The sequence below is a fragment of the Rhincodon typus genome, chromosome 2 (assembly GCF_021869965.1).
Source record: "Rhincodon typus isolate 14 chromosome 2, sRhiTyp1.1, whole genome shotgun sequence".
Classification (NCBI taxonomy): Eukaryota; Metazoa; Chordata; class Chondrichthyes; order Orectolobiformes; family Rhincodontidae; genus Rhincodon; species Rhincodon typus.
In genome coordinates this window covers 107,712,640-107,731,000 of record NC_063333.1, presented here as the reverse complement: position 1 = coordinate 107,731,000, position 18,361 = coordinate 107,712,640, and the positions used below count along the sequence as shown (strand labels likewise).

The 18,361-nt window shown below is 41.0% G+C and overlaps 1 protein-coding gene across 11 annotated transcripts in view; it reads right to left on the bottom strand.

Annotated features, from left to right (window-relative positions):
• The window catches only part of LOC109919363, a 62,443-nt gene that overhangs the window by 33,609 nt on the left and 10,473 nt on the right, over window positions 1-18,361 (bottom strand). For 5 of the 11 annotated variants that reach the window (XM_048609638.1, XM_048609658.1, XM_048609652.1 and 2 more), the window contains exons 3-5: window positions 6,260-6,463; window positions 4,937-5,170; window positions 2,648-2,872 (exon numbers count right to left, since the gene is read on the bottom strand). In XM_048609638.1, the coding sequence (XP_048465595.1) occupies window positions 2,648-2,872; window positions 4,937-5,170; window positions 6,260-6,463 (663 nt within the window). The remainder of the gene's footprint in view (window positions 1-2,647; window positions 2,873-4,936; window positions 5,171-6,259; window positions 6,464-18,361) is intronic. The other 6 variants (XM_048609676.1, XM_048609699.1, XM_048609689.1 and 3 more) reach the window with 2 other exon arrangements.

Here is an 18,361-nt window from a genome sequence, read left to right as displayed (position 1 = left end):
AGCATCAGCAGTTCCTACTATCTAAGTGAATCATTGGTTCCAATAGGAATCAACATCAAAACTGGAGTTAGGTTCTACAAGACATTACTGAACTGAGAACAATTAGAACATTAAACCTATACCTTCTAAATTGAAATACAGCACTTCAAATGTCTTCTTTCACTTACCAGTGTATGAATTCACTTAAAGTAAATGTAAAAATACCTGTACAATAAAAAAAGTGTTGAGTTTTTCCTGGTGGGCATCCCACAGGCCAGAGGAGAGCGTGCCCGTGAGGTGTAAGTTGTCAATGACCGTACAGGCCAAGGGAGAAGAGGCAGAGAGATCTGCTGAGTTCCATAGTCGCTGACGCATTGCCAGCCAGGGGATAAGTGGACTGCTGCTGAGGCTCTGACATCACTGACACTCTTGGGCTGGGAGGAAGAGGGACTGTCAAGTTCTTAAGTTGCTGGACTTGGGAGGGGCAGTGACTGCTATGTTGGTGGAAGCATCTGGCAACTCCAGTTGGCGATCTGGGGCATGGTGGGTACCTGTTGCAGATCTCAGGTAGCGATGCAGCACTGGGAGTAGCTGCAAGTCACATCAAAATAGTGCCAATCAGGTTAGGTAATGCTCAGTAAATGACATGACGAATCTTGTGATGCTCAACGAGATTTCTGATCCTAATAATATATCAATGTTAAAGCAAAACAATTCTAAACAGGATCACTTTAAATGCAGATTCCCTGCAGAAACATGTTGCCAAGTTTACAAGAAAAAGTATCTTTGAAATGTCATAACACAGTTAGAAATGTTTCTTTCTACTACAGGTTTGTGCCACTGCAAAACCTGAAGATCAGTAATGTATTAACATTAGGTCTAGAAACTCACGTCCGCACAGAACTTCCAGTCTGCATGTTTTAGTTTGAACATTTCAATCGAGAACAAAACCAGCAATTCAGAAGATGTCAATATTTAAGGCCTATTCTCATATGACAGCAAATTCCTGCCAGAAAAGTTCAACAAAGTTGAATGAATACGTTGACAAGAAATTATTTATATTAAATTATCTGTGTATATAAACGTCTTCTAAACATAGTCACAAACACTACTCTGGTTTGGCTTCTACTCTGTTAATGTACAAGTCCAGGTGAAAACTTCTGGAGCCCCTTCTTACAAAACCCAATTAATCACATTACGTCAATATTTGTCATTAAGTTTACATAACGCCTTTGCATTATAAACAGGGAGAACTTGGATGTGCTTAAAAACCTGGGCAGGCTAAGCTGTAAAATACCTTTATTAGAGTCATAGAGATGCACAGCACAGAAACACAACCTTTGGACAATGCAGACCAGATATCCTAAATTAATCAAATCCCATTAAACCCTCTCATCCTCTAAACCCTTTCTATTCATATACCCATCCAGAGCCTTTTAAATATTCTAATTGTACCAACCTCCACCACTTCCTCTGGCAGTTCATTCCATACACACACTACCCTTTGCGTGAAAAAGTTTCCCCTTACGTTCCTTTTAAATCTTTCCCCTCTCACCTTAAACCTATGCCCTCTAGTCCTGGACTCGTCTACCCTGAAAAAAGGACCTTAACTATTCACCACATAACTGCCCCTCATGATGTTATAAACTTCTATGAAAGGTCACCCCCTCAGCCTCCAACCTTCCAGGGAAAATAGCTCCAACTTAATCAGCCTCTCCCTATAGTTCAAACCCTCCAGCCCTGGCAACATCCTTGTAAATCTTTTCTGAACCCTTTCAAGTTTCACAACATCTTTCCTATAACAGGGAGACCAGAATTGAACACAGTATTCCAAAAGTGGCCTAAACAATGTGGTCTACAGCTAAAACATGACCTCCCAACTCCTATACTCAATTCACTGACCAATAAAGGTAAACGTACCAAATGCTTTCTTCACTAACCTGTCTACCTGCGATTCCACTTTCAAGGAACTATGAACCAGCACTCCAAGGACTCTTTGTTCAGCAACAATCCCAGGGACCCTACCATTAAGTGTATAAGTCCTCCCCGAATTGCAGCACCTCACATTTGCCACTCCTCAGCCCATCAGATCAAGGTCCCGTTGTATTCCATGGCAACCTTCTTCACTGCCCACTACACCACTAATTTTAGTGTCATCTGCAAACTTACTAACCATACCTCCTACATTCACATCCAAATCATTTATATAAATGACAAAAAGCAGTGAACCCAGCACCAGTCCTTGTGGCAGATCGCTAGTCACAAACCTCCTGCCTGAAAAGCAACCCCCCACCAACATCCTCTGTCTCCTATCTTCAAGCCAGTTACGTATTCAAATAGATAATTCTCCGTTAGTTAGAAGTGTAGAGATTACCAATTTGTTTGCCTCCCAACTTATGTCCTCTTTTACCTAGCCAAACTGTTTCCTGACTGTCCTACTTAAGGGTTGTCAGCTTATCTGCCAAACCAAAGTATTTGCTCTCCATTGTGCTCAGTCATTTTTTCAATTAACTATAATATCAATGAATAACCCTAGACCTTGAGTGCTTTCAAAAAAGAACTGCAGTTCTAATTTTAAGTCATCTCAGAAAACTTCTTATAATTCAAATTTATCTAGCATTAAAACAACATTTTAACAAAGTACGTGCAAAAAACAAAGAGAACTGACCTAACATTGCAGTTGCTGCCTTGAGAAATTCTTGCCCTTTTTGCAGTGCTTGCAGAATTGTCCATAATAGAGGAGTACGTTCCAACTGCAGATTGTGTTAACAAGTTGCTCTGACATTTTTGTGACACAGTATCAACCACCTTGTTTCTTTCATCGTTTTTCACAGTTTTTTGCATTGCTTCAATGTGAGCACATTTCTCCACTTTTTCAGGGTTCTCAGAAGTGCTGCACACAAGTTTTTAGTAGCACTTAATGTAAATTGATTCACTAATAGGACAATCACAAGACCTTAATGAAATCTTTATACTGCTTTGTTAGAACGTTATAAGTCAGTCAAAAAGTATGCTAGTTTCACTTGCTGTCTTTTTTAATTACACAAAATATGATGGATACATAAAATACAAAATGCCAACACTCCATAGTTAAAGTTACTGTGATTATCAGTCCATCCAATTGTATAGGTTGCTACTTTCTCTGCCTCCTTACAAAATGTAAGCGCAATGAAATCAAGATGACTCAACTTTGATGTTTAGACATTGCAGATTGCAGGTAGCAGAGTTCATAATTTTTAAAAAAAGAAACAGAATTAATCCTTATCTGAAAACCAATATGACAAACCAAGTACGGTTATTCTATTTGGCACTCAGAAGAAAGAAAGTAGCACAGAAAGGCAGTTTAAAAAACACAAAGAAATGTCAACGACAGCTTGGTAAGTTATTAAAACAACTGACCAAAGTTCATGAAATCTTGTCTGAGAATTAAATATTCTTCAAAGCCTCAGAAATAAACCTAGTTCACTTCCACAAGATAAACCTATCAGCTAACTCTCAATAGTTAATATTTTATTAGGAGTATTGAGCCTACAGTTTTTCTTGATTTTCGGATTTTCCACCAATTTATTAAACTAAGCTAAAATTCAATTTTTAATTGTGTACACTGGAGATGCTGGACTTCCTCATGGAGCTGCAGCATGGAGAAATGTGCGTTCAGTGCACTCAAAGGGTTGGGAGAGGTGACGGAATTAATGGTAAATGCGCATAAGTCAGAACTGCTTTGAGGTAACTGAAGAAAGTCATACACCTTAAAGACTACCATCTTAACATCGCACCCCTGCTAACACTTGTCCTCTGTGGGTGGAGTAGGGTGGGGGGAGGGGGGCATGCAGAGACAGGGTGGGGTCATGAACAATATCAGGAGCAGTGGCAAGAGTAGGTGAGAACAGAGCCAGGAATGCTGGTTTGGTGGAGCAATGGGGAGGAGATGTTGGTGAGTAGATGTGGCAGTGCCAATGGTGCTGGAGATATGCAGCAGTAAACGCTGCAGGAACTACTACGGGATTAGGGGGTTTGGGAAACTGGGACTGAAGGAGTTAGAAATGCAGGAGTCCTTGCACACTTCTGATTTAAAGGCCTGGGTTCCTGAAGCTTCCTTTACACCTGCTAAGAACAGTTCTAAATAATTCAGATAATTTACTGGGTAAATAGCATGCTGGCAGCCCTGGTTTCCATACTGATTACATTCACTGACTTTGGGGCGGGGCGGCGCGGCGGCTCAGTAGTTAGCACTGCTGCCTCACAGCACCAGGGACTCGGGTTCAATTCTACCCTCGGGCAACTGTCTGGAGCTTGCACATTCTCCCCATGTCTGCGTGTGTTTCCTCCGGGTGCTCCGGTTTCCTCCCACAGTTCAAAGATGTGCAGGTTGGTGGATTGGCCATGTTAAATTGCTCAGGGATGTGTAGATTAGGTGGGTTATAGGGGGATGGGTCTGGGTGGGATGCTCTGAGGGTCGGTGTGGGCTTGCTGGGCCGAAGGGCCTGTTTCCACACTGTAGGGATTCTATGACTCATACTGGAATGTCTGCACCCATGTACTTTATTGATCTCATTATTAAATTATAATCAGCCTGCAGGGTGCCCAACAACAACTTTGAAATTAGCACTGACAGTGTACCTACATTAGATGGACTTCAGCAGTTTGAGATGGTGGCTCAACACCACCTTCTCAAGGAAAATTAGTTTAACCCACGAAACTCACATCCCGTGAAAGAAAAGACAAAAAAAGATCAATTCTATGGGCATAAAAAAAATGATCAAAAAGCTTACTTGAAATCTGTCCAATTACCATTGAGGAACAAGGTTTTATAGTTATTCTTCACAGGACTACTAATTTATTAAAGCAAAATAAAAAAACTCAAGTGGCAATAATCGCTTAATGTACTTTGTGGAAGTTAGGAAGAATTGCAGATTAGGTGTACGGAGCAAACTGAGTTCATTTACATAAAACGTACCTTATTCTTTCCCAAGAATTAGAATCAATTCGGTGATCTTCTGCACTTGTGATACCATTCACAGTATATGCTAGTTTGACTTCCTGTGTAGCATTGGTATCCTGAATTTTGCCAGCAGGTTTCTGAAGATTACTTTCACTTTCTATCTGCTGTGCAGTGTGTAGAGAGTCATACTTTTCATCCTGCACAACTTTCAAATCAGGCCCAGTCTGAGTTGAAGCTCGCAGGGGGAAACTTAAAAACAAAAACAATTAGAGGATAATCTTGAAGAGTCAGATGTCAAGAATAGAGCAGATTTTCTCATGCAACAGATTTCATGAGATGTTGAACCAATTTTTTAGATGTGTTGCCATTGTTGGCCAATCTATAGCCCAAACTGGCTACAATTTAAAATATTTAGCAATAATGCGACAATAACCCATATGACTACAAAGACCTTTCTCAAAGACAGTGCAGATGGAATTAGATCTTAAAATATCAAAATCAATGTACTGTGTAAATATGAACACACAACACACGCATTTAACATCCATAATGAAGGGCTCAAATCCTAAACCCCAACAAGGGCTTACATTCTTGCAGCTGGAGCAGCTAAAAATAAAATATAATTTTTAGTAAAAGGACACCTGCAATAGGAACAATTCACTACTTACTCTCTCACCTTTACAAGCTTCCAACGTAGAAGGAGTGATGAAAAAAGCTTTGATGTAGTCTGAGCATTCATGACTGTTCAGAGCTTAGCTAAACTACTCCATGAACTAGAGCTGATAAATTTTGCAACAGGAAGCAGATAATTGAAGAGAAACCAGATCGCTGTTTAAAAAGCTGACTGATTAACTAACTTCCTCACAGCAGATGTGGTCATACTTCTACTGTAATTTACTGGTTAAATTTACCTTCCAAGTACTGTCAATAACAAAGATACTCATTATACTAGAATGCTCTTAGGTATACACGGTAGGTTACGTTCCATTAGGGTGTTGATTTTTAAACAAGTCAAACATGTCCATGAATTTAAATCTTAGGTCAGGTAGAAAGATAACGCTCTAGATTTTCTGATCACCAGTAAACTGAAAGTGCAATGCTTTTATTATACTCTCACCTGCCCATAATCGTTCAATAATTAATGAAATGCTGCATTCTGGATTAACACATGAAGCATCATCTTCAAATACTTCAAAACAGATTTGTTTTTATTCACCAATCTTTTGTTCAGTTTTGTTCGATTCTTACCCTCACCCCCAACCCCACAAACAACCCTTGCTCTTACACAAGTAACTTAGACATTCTTAAGGGTCTCAGTTGGAAAAAAATACAACTTACTTTACGTCTTGCAGTGTTTCAACATTAGAACAACGATCTTCAGTTCTATTGCATACAGATGGTGTAATTAGCTTTGAAGCTACAATAGTCCTCTCCCCTGTACAAGCTTGCTCTTGATGACTGTTTTTTAATTGTTGTATATTGGTGCCATATCTTTCACTTTCAAAATCTGCTTCAATTGCAACTGAAGACTGTGGGGAGAAACTTTTAAAAAAAGGTACTCTTGTAGAGCTGTTAACGCAGACCACATTCCTTAAACAAATGCAGTAGAATGCCTCGGACAGGTGCTAAAGATTCATTAAAGAGAGTAATGTAAGAAACACAACCAAAATAGTAACTGCTTTAATTGCACACCCCTTGCACATTTAGATTCAAAGGAATTCAAATCCATCCAGATTTCACCACCTTATTCTTGCACAACCACCCAACCACAACGAGTTTACGTGATTTTTTCCCTCTCAATAATGCCACCCAAATATCAATGTTGGATTACAGATTTGGCATTTATTTTTACCACAGTAAGTTTCTGAAAGACTGCGGACTGGCACTTGAATGCACATTAGAAACTGGATGCAGATGAGATTTTGCGGATTTCCACAGCTTCATGCTCTTCACTATTCATAATTATTAGAAGTAGCATTCTGAATCCATGTGGAGCATCTAAGTGTTGCCATATTGATCAACCAATGTATCAAAGATGGTATACATCAGCATATGGTTAGAGTAAAAAAAAAATCACTGCCTAAATGGGACACCCTTTAATTTTAAATGCTTCCCAAGTTCTAGTTTCTCCCACAGGAGAGAAAGATCCTTTCAGCATTCATCCTGTCTAACCCCTCAGGATCCTATGTGTTTCCATAAGGTCACAACATATCTTCAAAGGATGCAGCCCCACCCTGTCCAACCTTTCCTCACAAGATAACTCCCTCCCCATCCCAGATATCAACTAAGTTAATTTCTCTGAACTGCTTCTAATGCATATGGATCTTGTCTTAAATAAGGAGACCAAAATGTATGGAGTACTCCAATGCTCAAAAACAGCCATAATGAAACACCCCTACTTTTACATTCCGATCCACAGTATCCCCAGAGTGTGGGAACTGGCCATTCAGCCCAACAAAGTCCACACTGACCCTCTGAAGAGCATACCACGCAGACTCACTCCCCTACCCTATCCCTGTAACCCTGCATTTCCCATGGTTAATTCACCTAACCTAACCATTCCTGGACACTTTGGGCAATTTAGCATGGCCAATCCATCTAACCTGCACATCTTTGGAATGTGGGAGGAAACCAGAGCACCTGGAGGAAATCCATGTAGAAAGGGGAAGAACATGCAAACTCCACACAGTTGCCTCAGAGTGGATTTGAACCTGGATCCCTGGTGCTGTGAGGCAGCAGTGCTAGCCACTGAGCCACCGCACTGCCCCATGCAATAAATCACAAAATATTGATTGATTTGCGGATCTGTTTGTATATTGTACAGTAATTTTCTTGTGATTCATAAACCAGGACACCCACATCCTCTGTACCTCTGATTACTGCAATTTCCATCCATTTAGATAATGGCCTAGATTTTCCAATCAGGATTGGAAACTTTTTACATCCTGGACTCAAATCTACCTTTGAAATGGAGCTGTTAAATGAATTCCTTTTACTTGATGTGTTAGTTATGAAATCTACCGTGGATTCTCTTACTACCATGTACCACAAGCCTACCTTCACTGGACAATATATGCACTGAGATCCCTACAGTTCTACACAATATAAGATTGCCATTATCAGAAGCTTCATAATTAGGATTCAAGCCATTTGCTCACTGTACAAATTTGATGCTGAAATAGCACACATCAAAGCCATCCTGTGGAGGTAGTGGCTATCCTTATCAGAGAATTTCTCACCGTAAATGGTACTACAGAGCCTAAGGCCACACTTCCAGTCCTGAAAAATACTTTCGCCTCATGTGGTATCTCAAAATTTGAGCAACTAGCAAACATTCAGTAACATATGAATGATGTTCACCACTAACAGGATACTGCCATCAAACCAAAATAACTTTGTCAGTCATGCAAATGAGTAATGTGATTTATGAAGTTCAGTGCCAGTGTGATCCTACGTAGGTAGGCTGTGTCCCTTTAAGACTAGCAGATTGCATTAAACAGCATGTTACTTCAAGTGTTCATAACATGCAAGATATTGACTGCACCAAATCAGTCCATGTTCACAAAAATTCTAAACACAGTGTCCAACATTAAATGGGATTCTGCAGTTGGTTAACACTGTAAATACTCCTGATTTTGCTCAGAATGTGGGTGACAACCAACTTAAGAATGTCAGCCGAGAGGCCCTTTGCCCCTCCAATTCTGCACTGACACATTTTGCCCTTCCATACCAAAACTGTTTTCACTTACAGGATCCATATTCATCTTCCTATTCATGTTTTCGTCTAGGTGCTTCTTGAATGCTGCTACTGTCTCCAATTCCCCCACTTCCTCCGGCAGCATGTTCCAGGCACTCACCACCATTTGTGAGAAAAACCTGTCTCATACATCTCTTTTAAACTTCTCCCCACTGTACCTTGAACCTGTGTCCCTCAGTAATTGACCCCTCCAGCCTGGGAAAAAGCCTCATACTTTCCACTCTATCCATGCCATTCAGAATCTTATAAACTTCTATCATGTCACCCCTCAACCTCCTGCATTCCAGTGAAAACAAATCCAATCTATCCAACCGTTCTTGAGAACTGAAATCCCGCATACAAGGTAACATCTTGGTAAAGCATCCACATCCTTCTGGTAGTGTGGTGACCAGAACTGTGTGCAATATTCCAAGTGTGATCTAGCTAAAGTTCTATAAACTACAGCATAACTTGTCTATCCTTATACTCAATGCCCCTTCCAATGAAGGTAAGCATGCCATAGGCCTTTTTTTACTACTTTATCTACCTGCACTGCCACCATCAGTGATCTGTGGACCTCTGACAATCTTCCTCAGTATTCACAACTCCACCTATTTTTGTATCGTCCGCCAGCTTACTAATTAGATCAGGCGGAGGCCTGATATAGGGGAGGTGATGGCCTAGGGGTATTATCGCTGGACTGTTAATCCAGAAACCCAGATAATGCTCTAGGGACCTGGGTTCGAATCCCACCATGGCAGATGGTGGAATTTGAATTCTATAAATATCTGGAATTAACAATCTAGTGATGACCATGAATCCATTGTCAATTGTCAGGAAAAACCCATCTGGTTCATTAATATCCTTTAGGGAAGGAAACTGCCATTCTTACTTAGACTGGCCTACATGTGACTACAGATCCACAGCAATGTGGTTGACTCTTAACTGCCCTCTGGGAATTAGGGATGTGCAATAAATGCTGCATGGCCAGTAATGCCCTCATCCCATGAATGAATAAAGACAAAAAAAAGGCACATCTTCCTCCAAATCACACTATAACCACAAACAGCAGAGGTCCCAGCACTGATTCCTGTGGAACACCACTAGTCACAGCCCTCCATTCTGAAAACACAGCCTTCCATCTGCCCCCTATGACTAAGCCAGTACTGTATCCATCTTGCCAGCTCATCCCTGATAGCATGTGACTTCACCTTTTGTACTCTGTCATGAGGGACCTTGTCAAAGGCTTTATTGAAGTTCATATAGACAACATCAATCACTTATCCCTCAATCATCTTTGTCACCACCTCAAAAAACTCAAGCAAGTTAGTGAGGCATGAACTCCCCCGCACAAAACCACGCTGTCTATTGCTATTAAGTCCATTTGCTTCTAAATGCATATGGATCTTGTCCCTGAGAATCTTTTCCAATAATTTCCCTATCAACGTGAGGCTCAGAGGCTTGTAATTTCCTGGATTATCCCTGCTACCCTTCCTAAACAATGGGACAACACTGGCTATTCTCTAGTCTTCTGGGACCTCACCTATGGGTATACTACAGGCCTCCCAATAGCCAGGAGATAGAGGAGAGAATATGTAGACAGATTTTGGAAAGATGTAAAAACAGCAGCATGGTTACAGTGGGCGATTTTAACTTTCCCCTGTACTGACTGGGACTCACTTTGTGCTATGGGCTTGGAGGGGGCAGAATTTGTAAGGACCATTCAGGAGGGATTCTTGACACAGCATGTAAACATCCAACCAGGGAAGGGGTTATACTGGACCTGGCTTTGGGAAATGAGCCCGGCCAGGTGTGAAGTTTCAGTGGGGGAGCATTTTGGGAGCAGTGACCATAATACCCTGAGTTTTAAAATACTCGTGGATAGGGATAACAGCAGTCCTCAGGTGAAGATGTTAAATTTGGAGAAGGCGAACCATAACAATATTAGGCAGGAATTGGAAATGTTGATTGGAGGAGATGGTTTGAGGGTAAATCCACATTGGACACGTGGGAGTATTTCAAATAGCAGTTGATAAGAGTTCAGGAGCGGCACTTTCCTGCAAGAATGAAGGATAGGTATGGCAAGTTATGTGAACCTAGGATGACCAGGGATGTTATTAACTACGTCAGAAAGAAAAAGGAAGCATATGTAAGGTATAGGAGGATGGGAACTGATGAAGCCCTTGAAGTATATAAACAAAGTAGGAAAGGCCTCAAAAAAAGAATTAGAAGGGCTAAAAAGAGTCATGAAAAATCATTAGAAAACAGGATAAAAATGCAAGACGGTAGCCAGGGAAAGGCTTGGCCCACTCAAGGACAAAATCTATTTGTTAAGCCAGAAGAGTTGGGCGAGGTCCTAAATGAATACTGTGTGCTGGTATTCACCAAACAGAAGGAATTGGTGGAGGATGATTTCTGGGAAGGGAATGTTGAATTTCTAAGCAAAGTTGATATCAAAAAGGAAGAAGTGTTGTGCGTCTTAAAAAATATTAAGGTAGATAAGGCTCTGGATCCCGGTGGGATCTGTCCCACAATATTGAGGGAGGCAACAGAACAAATTGCTGCTGCACTGACAGACATCCCAACATTGCAGGGTGGCACAACTGCATGCACTGGAAGCTACATATATTAGAAGACAGAGCCCTGTTCTTTGCAGATAGAAAGACACAGTATTCTCATATAACATAAAAATTTTATTTCCCTTTAAGTTGGTATTCTTGCAAATTGTCCTGATAAATACAAGATGAAAAGCTTTGATAAAAAGTGACTTTTTCGGTCAAGCTCTGTTCAACCAAACATCCATTAACTACAAAAAGGTTACAGCATGTTTTTTTTGGGCAATTGTTAAGATAAAGTCAATCAGAACCATCCAAAGTCTCCAAGTTCATCTAAAGTCACGGGCATTTTCAGATGGTTCCAAACATCAAATTATTTCCTTACAGAAATTTCAACTTCCCAAGTGATTCTCATAGAATCAGCTGCATGGGACTTTTGCATGTTCCTGATATACAACTCGAGTCTACAGTGCTGTAATTATGATATTCCTCTTGGAAAATCTGGATTAATACGCTGCTTTCCTATTTTTCTTACTAAACAGGGCAAGTTCACATTTCCTCACATTGTATTCCATCTGTTCACTGGATTGACTTCAGTCAAACTGTTGTGCAAAGGTTAGCAGAGAATCAGTCACATCAGCCCATATACATTTCATCAATAGTCTCCAAACACCATCAGCATACTCTAAAACTACTACCAGCCCCAGTATATGGCCTCAAATGAATCAATACCTCCGTTTCTTCCAAAAGGTGGGCAACTCAAGTAAAAGGACCCACAGATATTGAGAACCTTCAGAGGAGGTAATTTTAGAAACTCAATTCCCATCTAGACAATATCAACTACAAGATTCCTATACTAAGGATCAACTACAGTGGACACCACAAATAGTTCAACAAACCCAGGAAATCATAGGAATTCTGAACATTATGGGTCTGGCTGTAAAGAAAGCCAATCATCCGAGTAGAGAACTCTTAAGTAAGTGTACAATCAGTCAGTCTCAATCCACTGCTCTTCCTCTATAACCCTCTAAATGCCTTCCCTTAAAGTACTTACCTAATTCACTTCTGAAAGTTACTACTGAATCTGTTTCCATCATCTTTACAAGCAGTGTATTCCATAATCACAACAATTCCTTGCAGTAAAAACAAAACATCACTGGTTCTTTTGTCAATCACATGGATCTTCCTCAGGTTATGAGCCCTTTTGCAAACAGAAATAACTTCTCCTATTTACCACATAAGCACCCAGCTAGACTGTGAACATCTTCAACAAACCTTTCAACCCTCAGGTCTAAGGAGAACCCCAATGACCACGTTTCTCCATATAACTGAAAGTCTTAAGCACAGTTTACCAGATTAGTAAATCTGTTCTGCATCTTCCCAAAGGCCTTCAAGAGTCTTCCCAAAGTCTGGTGCTGAGAAATGAACACAATGCACCAGCACAGACCTATAATGGTTTAACATAATCTCTCAATTTTGCTCTCAGTGCATCTATAAAGAAGTTAAGGATCCTGTAATGTTTAACAGATCTCGACTTGTCCTATTACCTTCAAAGATTGGCAAGCACAGCCACTCCAATTCTTTGCTCGAGCATCTCTTAACATTGGACCATTTCCCATCATTTATCCAAGCAAACCACTTGAAAATGGAATCTGTTTGCCCATTAAGTCAGTTACGCACTCCATTATTTACTGTGTATCTGAGTTCTGCATCATCTGCAAACACTGAAATTGTAGCCTGTTTACCACATTAATATATAATTATCAAAAAGAACAAGAGTTACCATACCAACGCCTAGGGTTTATCCCTGCATATTTCCCTCTAATTTGAAAAGAACTTTAGCCAATTTTATATCCATATCGTCAGTGCACTTTAATTTTGCTACCAGGTCTATTATATTTGGATCAAATTACCCTTGAAAAATCCATAAAGACATCAACCAGATGACCCGCAATCATCTGGATTACAAGAAGCTCAATCAAGTTAGTCCAATACATTTTTCCTTTAACAAATCAGTGTTGATTTTAATTTATTATTATATTCTTCCATAAGTACCAATTGTGTCCCCCACCCTGTGACTGGTGTCTTTTAAAGTTACCCCACCAATAGCATTTAGCTATCTCCCTCTTTTGTGAACAAGGAGAGAGCATTTTAATCTTTCAGTACTATTGTCACCCATGTCCATGGGTTATTATAAGACTGTGGCCAGAACCTCAACTAAACCTAGAGACTGGGAGTCTTTTCTACTTCTAGGAGATACTTAAAGCTTGAAGTACTAAATCTGGTTACACAATCTACACTGTAAATTCTGGAAACTAGAAGAGAGATATAGGGAAATATTTAAGAGTGAAATGATAAGTTACAGTTTCATCAATGGAAATATATCATTTTAATTTTCAGAGTGACAATTTTTTTTATATAGTCCCTATCATAGAGTCACAGCTGTAGAGCATGGAAATAGATGCCCCAACTTGTCCATGCTGACCAGTAATCCTAAATTAATCTAGTTCCATTTGACAGCATTTGGCCCATATCCATCTAAACACTTCCTATTCATATACCCAACCAGATGCCTTTTAACTGTTATAATTGTACCAGCTTCCACCACTTCCTCTGGCAGCTCATTCCATACATCGGCGCAGGCTTGGAGGGCCGAAGGGCCTGTTCCTATGCTGTAATTTTCTTTGTTCTTTGTACTCGCATCACCGTCTGCATGAAAAGGTTGCCTTTAGGTCCCTTTTATACCTTTCCCCTCTCACCTTAAGCCTATGTCCTCTAGTTTTGGACTCCACCACCCTGGGGAAAAGACCTTGGCTATTCACCCTTTCCAAGCCCCTCATCATTTCATAAACTTCTATAAGGTCACCCCCTCAGCCTCTGACCTTCCAGGGAAAATAGCTCCAACCTAATCAGCCTCCAATATAGCTCAAACACTCCAACCCTAGCAACATCCTTGTAAATCTTTTCTGAACGCTTTCAAGTTTCACAACATCTTCCTACCGCAGGAAGACCAGAATTGAATGCAGTACTCCAAAAGTGGTCTAACCAATGTCCTGTACAGCCGCAACATGACCTCCAAACTCCTATATTCAATTCACTGACAAATATAGGCAAGCATATCAAATGCCTTGTTCACTATCCTGTCAACATGCGACTCCGTTTTGAAGGAACGATGAACTCGCACTCCAAGTTCTCTTTGTTCAGCAACACTCCCCAGAACCTTACCATTAAGTGTATAAGTCCCACCCTGATTTGCCTTTCCAAAATGCAGCACCTCATATTTATCTAAATTAAACTCCATCTGCCACTCCTCGGTTCAACCACCCATCTGATCAAGGTCCTGTTGTACTCTGGGGCAAACGTCTTTGCTGTCCACTACACCTCCAATTTTCATGTCATCTGCAAACTTACTAACCATACCTCCTATATTCATACTCAAATCATTTATATAAAAATGAAGAAAAGCAGTGGACCCAGCACCAATCTTTGCAGCACACCGCTGGTCACAGGCCTCCAGTCTGAAAAACAACACTCCACCACACCCTCTGCCTCGTACTTTGGAGCCAGCTCTGTATCCAAATGTCTACTTGTATTGTAATGTCTCCCTGTATTCCATGTGATGTAAGCTTGCAACCAAGTCTACCATGCAGAACCTTGTCAAACCCCTTACTGAAGTCCATACAGATCACGTCCGCCACTCTGCCCTCAATCAAATTAGTGAGGCATGACTTCCCATACACAAAGCCATGTTGGCTATCCCTAATCAGTCATTTCCAATTACATGTAAATCCTGTCCCTCAGGAATACCACCAACAACTTGCTCATCACTGATGTCAGGCTCCCTGGTCTACAGTTCCCTGGCTTTTCTCTATATCTTGCTTAAATAGTGGCACCACGTTAGCCAGCCTCCAGTCTTCCAGCACCTCACCTGTGGCTATCAATGATACAAATATCTCAGCCAGGGGCACAGCAATCACTTCCCTATCTTCCCACAGAGTTAAAGTTCTGGCAAAGATCTGTGGCTCGGGTTGCGGATGAGGTTGTTGACATGCTCGCCGAGCTGGCTTGTTTTTGTTCAGACATTTCGTCACCATGCTAGGTTACATCATCAGTGGAGCCTCCGATGAAGTGATGTTATTCTACTCCGATTGGAATTTATATTGTCTGGTCTGTTATGGTGGGTACTGTCATTTCCAGTTTTGATCTGTATGGGTTTATAAATGGGGTCCAATTCTATATGTTTGTTGATTGAAGTATGGGTGGAGAACCATGCCTCTAGGAATTCCCGTGCGTGTCTATGTTTGACTTGGGCAACAATGGTTATTTTGTCCCAGTTAAACTGATGGCCTTCATTGTCTGAATGTACAGATATTAAGGTGAGTTCATCATGCCGTTTTGCTGCTAGGATACATCTGATCAGGTCCCAGGGATTTATCCACCTTTACACATTTAAGACATGCAGCATCTCCTCCTTTGTAATATGGACATTTTTCAAGATGTCACTATTTATTTCCCCAAGTTCTCTAGCTTCCATATCATTCTCCACAGTAAACACTGATGCAAAATACTCATTTAGTATTTCCCCCATCTCCTGCAGTTCCACACATAGGCGGACTTGCTGATCTTTAAGGGGCCCTACACGCTCCCTAGTTATTCTTTCGTCCTTAATGTATTTGTCAAATCCCTTGGGATTCACCTTAATCCTATTTGCCAAAGCTATCTCATGTCCCCTTTTTGCCCTCCTGATTTCCCTCTTCAGTATACTTCCACTGCCTTTACACAATTCTAGGGATTCACTCAATCCCTGCTGTCTATACTTGACATATGCATGCTTTTTTTCTTGACCACAACCTCAATTTCACTATTCATCCAGCATTCCCTCACCTATCAAGCCTTGCCCTTTATCCTAACAGGAACATACTGTCTCTGGACTCGTCATCTCATTTTTGAAGGCTTCCCACTTTCCAACCGAACCTTTGCCTGCGAATCTCTGCTCGCAATCAACTTTTCAAAGTTCTTACTTAATACCATTAAAACTGGCCTTCCTCCAATTTAGAACTTTAATTTTTAGATCTAGTTGATCCTTTTCTATCACTATTTTAAAACTAATAAAATCATGGTCACTAGACCAGCAGATGATGGAACTTGAATTAAATAAATATCTGGAATTAAGAATCTAATGATGATCACAAACACATCTGGTTCACTAATGTTCTTTGGGTAAGGAAACTGCTATCCTTACCTGGTCTGGCCTACATGTGACTCCAGACCCAGTGGTGACTTTTAACTGCCCACTGGGCAATTAGGGGTAGGTAATAAATGCTGCTAGGCCAGCAATGCCCTCATCCCGTGAATGAATAAAGATGCCCCAAAGCGCTCCCCCACTGACAACTCAGTCACTTGCCCTGCCTTATTTCCCAGGGGTAGGTCAGGTTTTGCTCCTTCTCCAGTAGGTACATCCACATTCTGAATCAGAAAATTTTCTTGTACACACATATTCCTCTCCATCCAAGCCCTTAACACTACGGCAGTCCCAGTCGCTGTTTGGAAAGTTAAAATCCCTGACCATTACCACCCTATTATTCTTACAGATAACTGAGAACTCCTTACAAATTTGCTTCTCAGTTTCCTGCTGACTATTGAGGGGTCTACAGTACAATCCCAATAAAGTGATTATCCCTTTTTTATTTCTCAATTCTACCCAAATAATTTCCCTGGGTGTACTCCCAGGAGTTTCCTCCCTAAGTACAGCCATAATGTTAACCCTAATCAAAAACACCACTCTTCCTCCTTTGCCTATCTTTCTATCCTTCCTATGGCATCTATCCCCTGGAACATTAAGCTGCCAGTCCTGTCAATTCCTGAGCCATGTCTTTGTAATCGCTATGACCATCCCAGTCCCATGTTCCCCTGAGTTCATCTGCCTTACCTGTTTGGCATCTTGCATTACAATAAATACAGCTTAATTTATCAGTCCTACCTCGTTCTCTGCTCTGTTCCTGGCTGCCTTGACTGTTTGACTTGCTCCTTTTCCCAACTGCACCAGTCTCAGACTGATCTCTTTTCTCACTATCTCCCTGCACCCCCTATTTTTTAAATTCCTGCCTAATTTTCTATATTCTCTCCTCAGAACCTCATCCTTTTCTCTTCCTTAGTTCATATGTGTATAATGACATCTTGCTGGTGCCTCTCCCTCTTGAGAATATTCTGCACCCTCTCTGAGATATCCTTGATGCTGGCACCAGGAAGCCAACACACCATTCTGATGTCTCGTTGTCGGCTGCAGGAATGTCTGTCTGAGCCTATGACTAGAGAGACTCCTATTACAATCGATTGCTTGAAACCTGATGTACCCTTCCTTAAAGTAGAGCCAGTCCCAGTACCAGAAACTTGGCTGCCAGTGCTACATTCCCCGGAGTCCATCAACCCGTATATTTTCCAAAACACTACATACGTTTGAGATGGGGATAGCCACAGGAGTCTCCTCCACTACCTGCCTACCATCCCCACCCTCCCCACCTTTCCGGGGGGTAACCCATCGATCTTACTGTTTTTGTATCTTTCTGTATCTGTGGCTTTTCTCCCTTCCTGAAACTGTCATCCATCACACCCCCTAGCTCCTGTAAATTCCTCATTGCCTCTAACTGCTGCTTCAACCGATCCACTCAATCTGATAGGATTTGCAACCAAACACACTTTCTGCAGACATAATCAGTAGGAAAGTTGAAATTCTCCGAAATCTCTCATATCCAACACGAAGAGCACATCACTCTACTAAAGGCCATCTTTGCACCTTAACAATCTACAGACCCAGAAAACAGCACAATCTCACCACTCTAAAAACACCACTGCTCTAGGATAATTTAGTACCTATGTTTTATATTTTTAAAGTTTAATCAAGAGACAGATCTCAATTAAACATATGATCGCAAAACCCCACCTCTACTCACTACTGTAGATTTACAAAAAAATGTGCATTTAAAAAAAAGACTTAGCTGTTCCCCTGCTGCGAGTTCCCCACACAGGTTTCTCCAAGGTCAGCTGTGAATTTGAGATAGTAGGAACTGCAGATGCTGGAGAATCCGAGACAACAAGGTGCAGGGCTGGATGAACACAGCAGGCCAAGCAGCATCATATGATGCTGCTTGG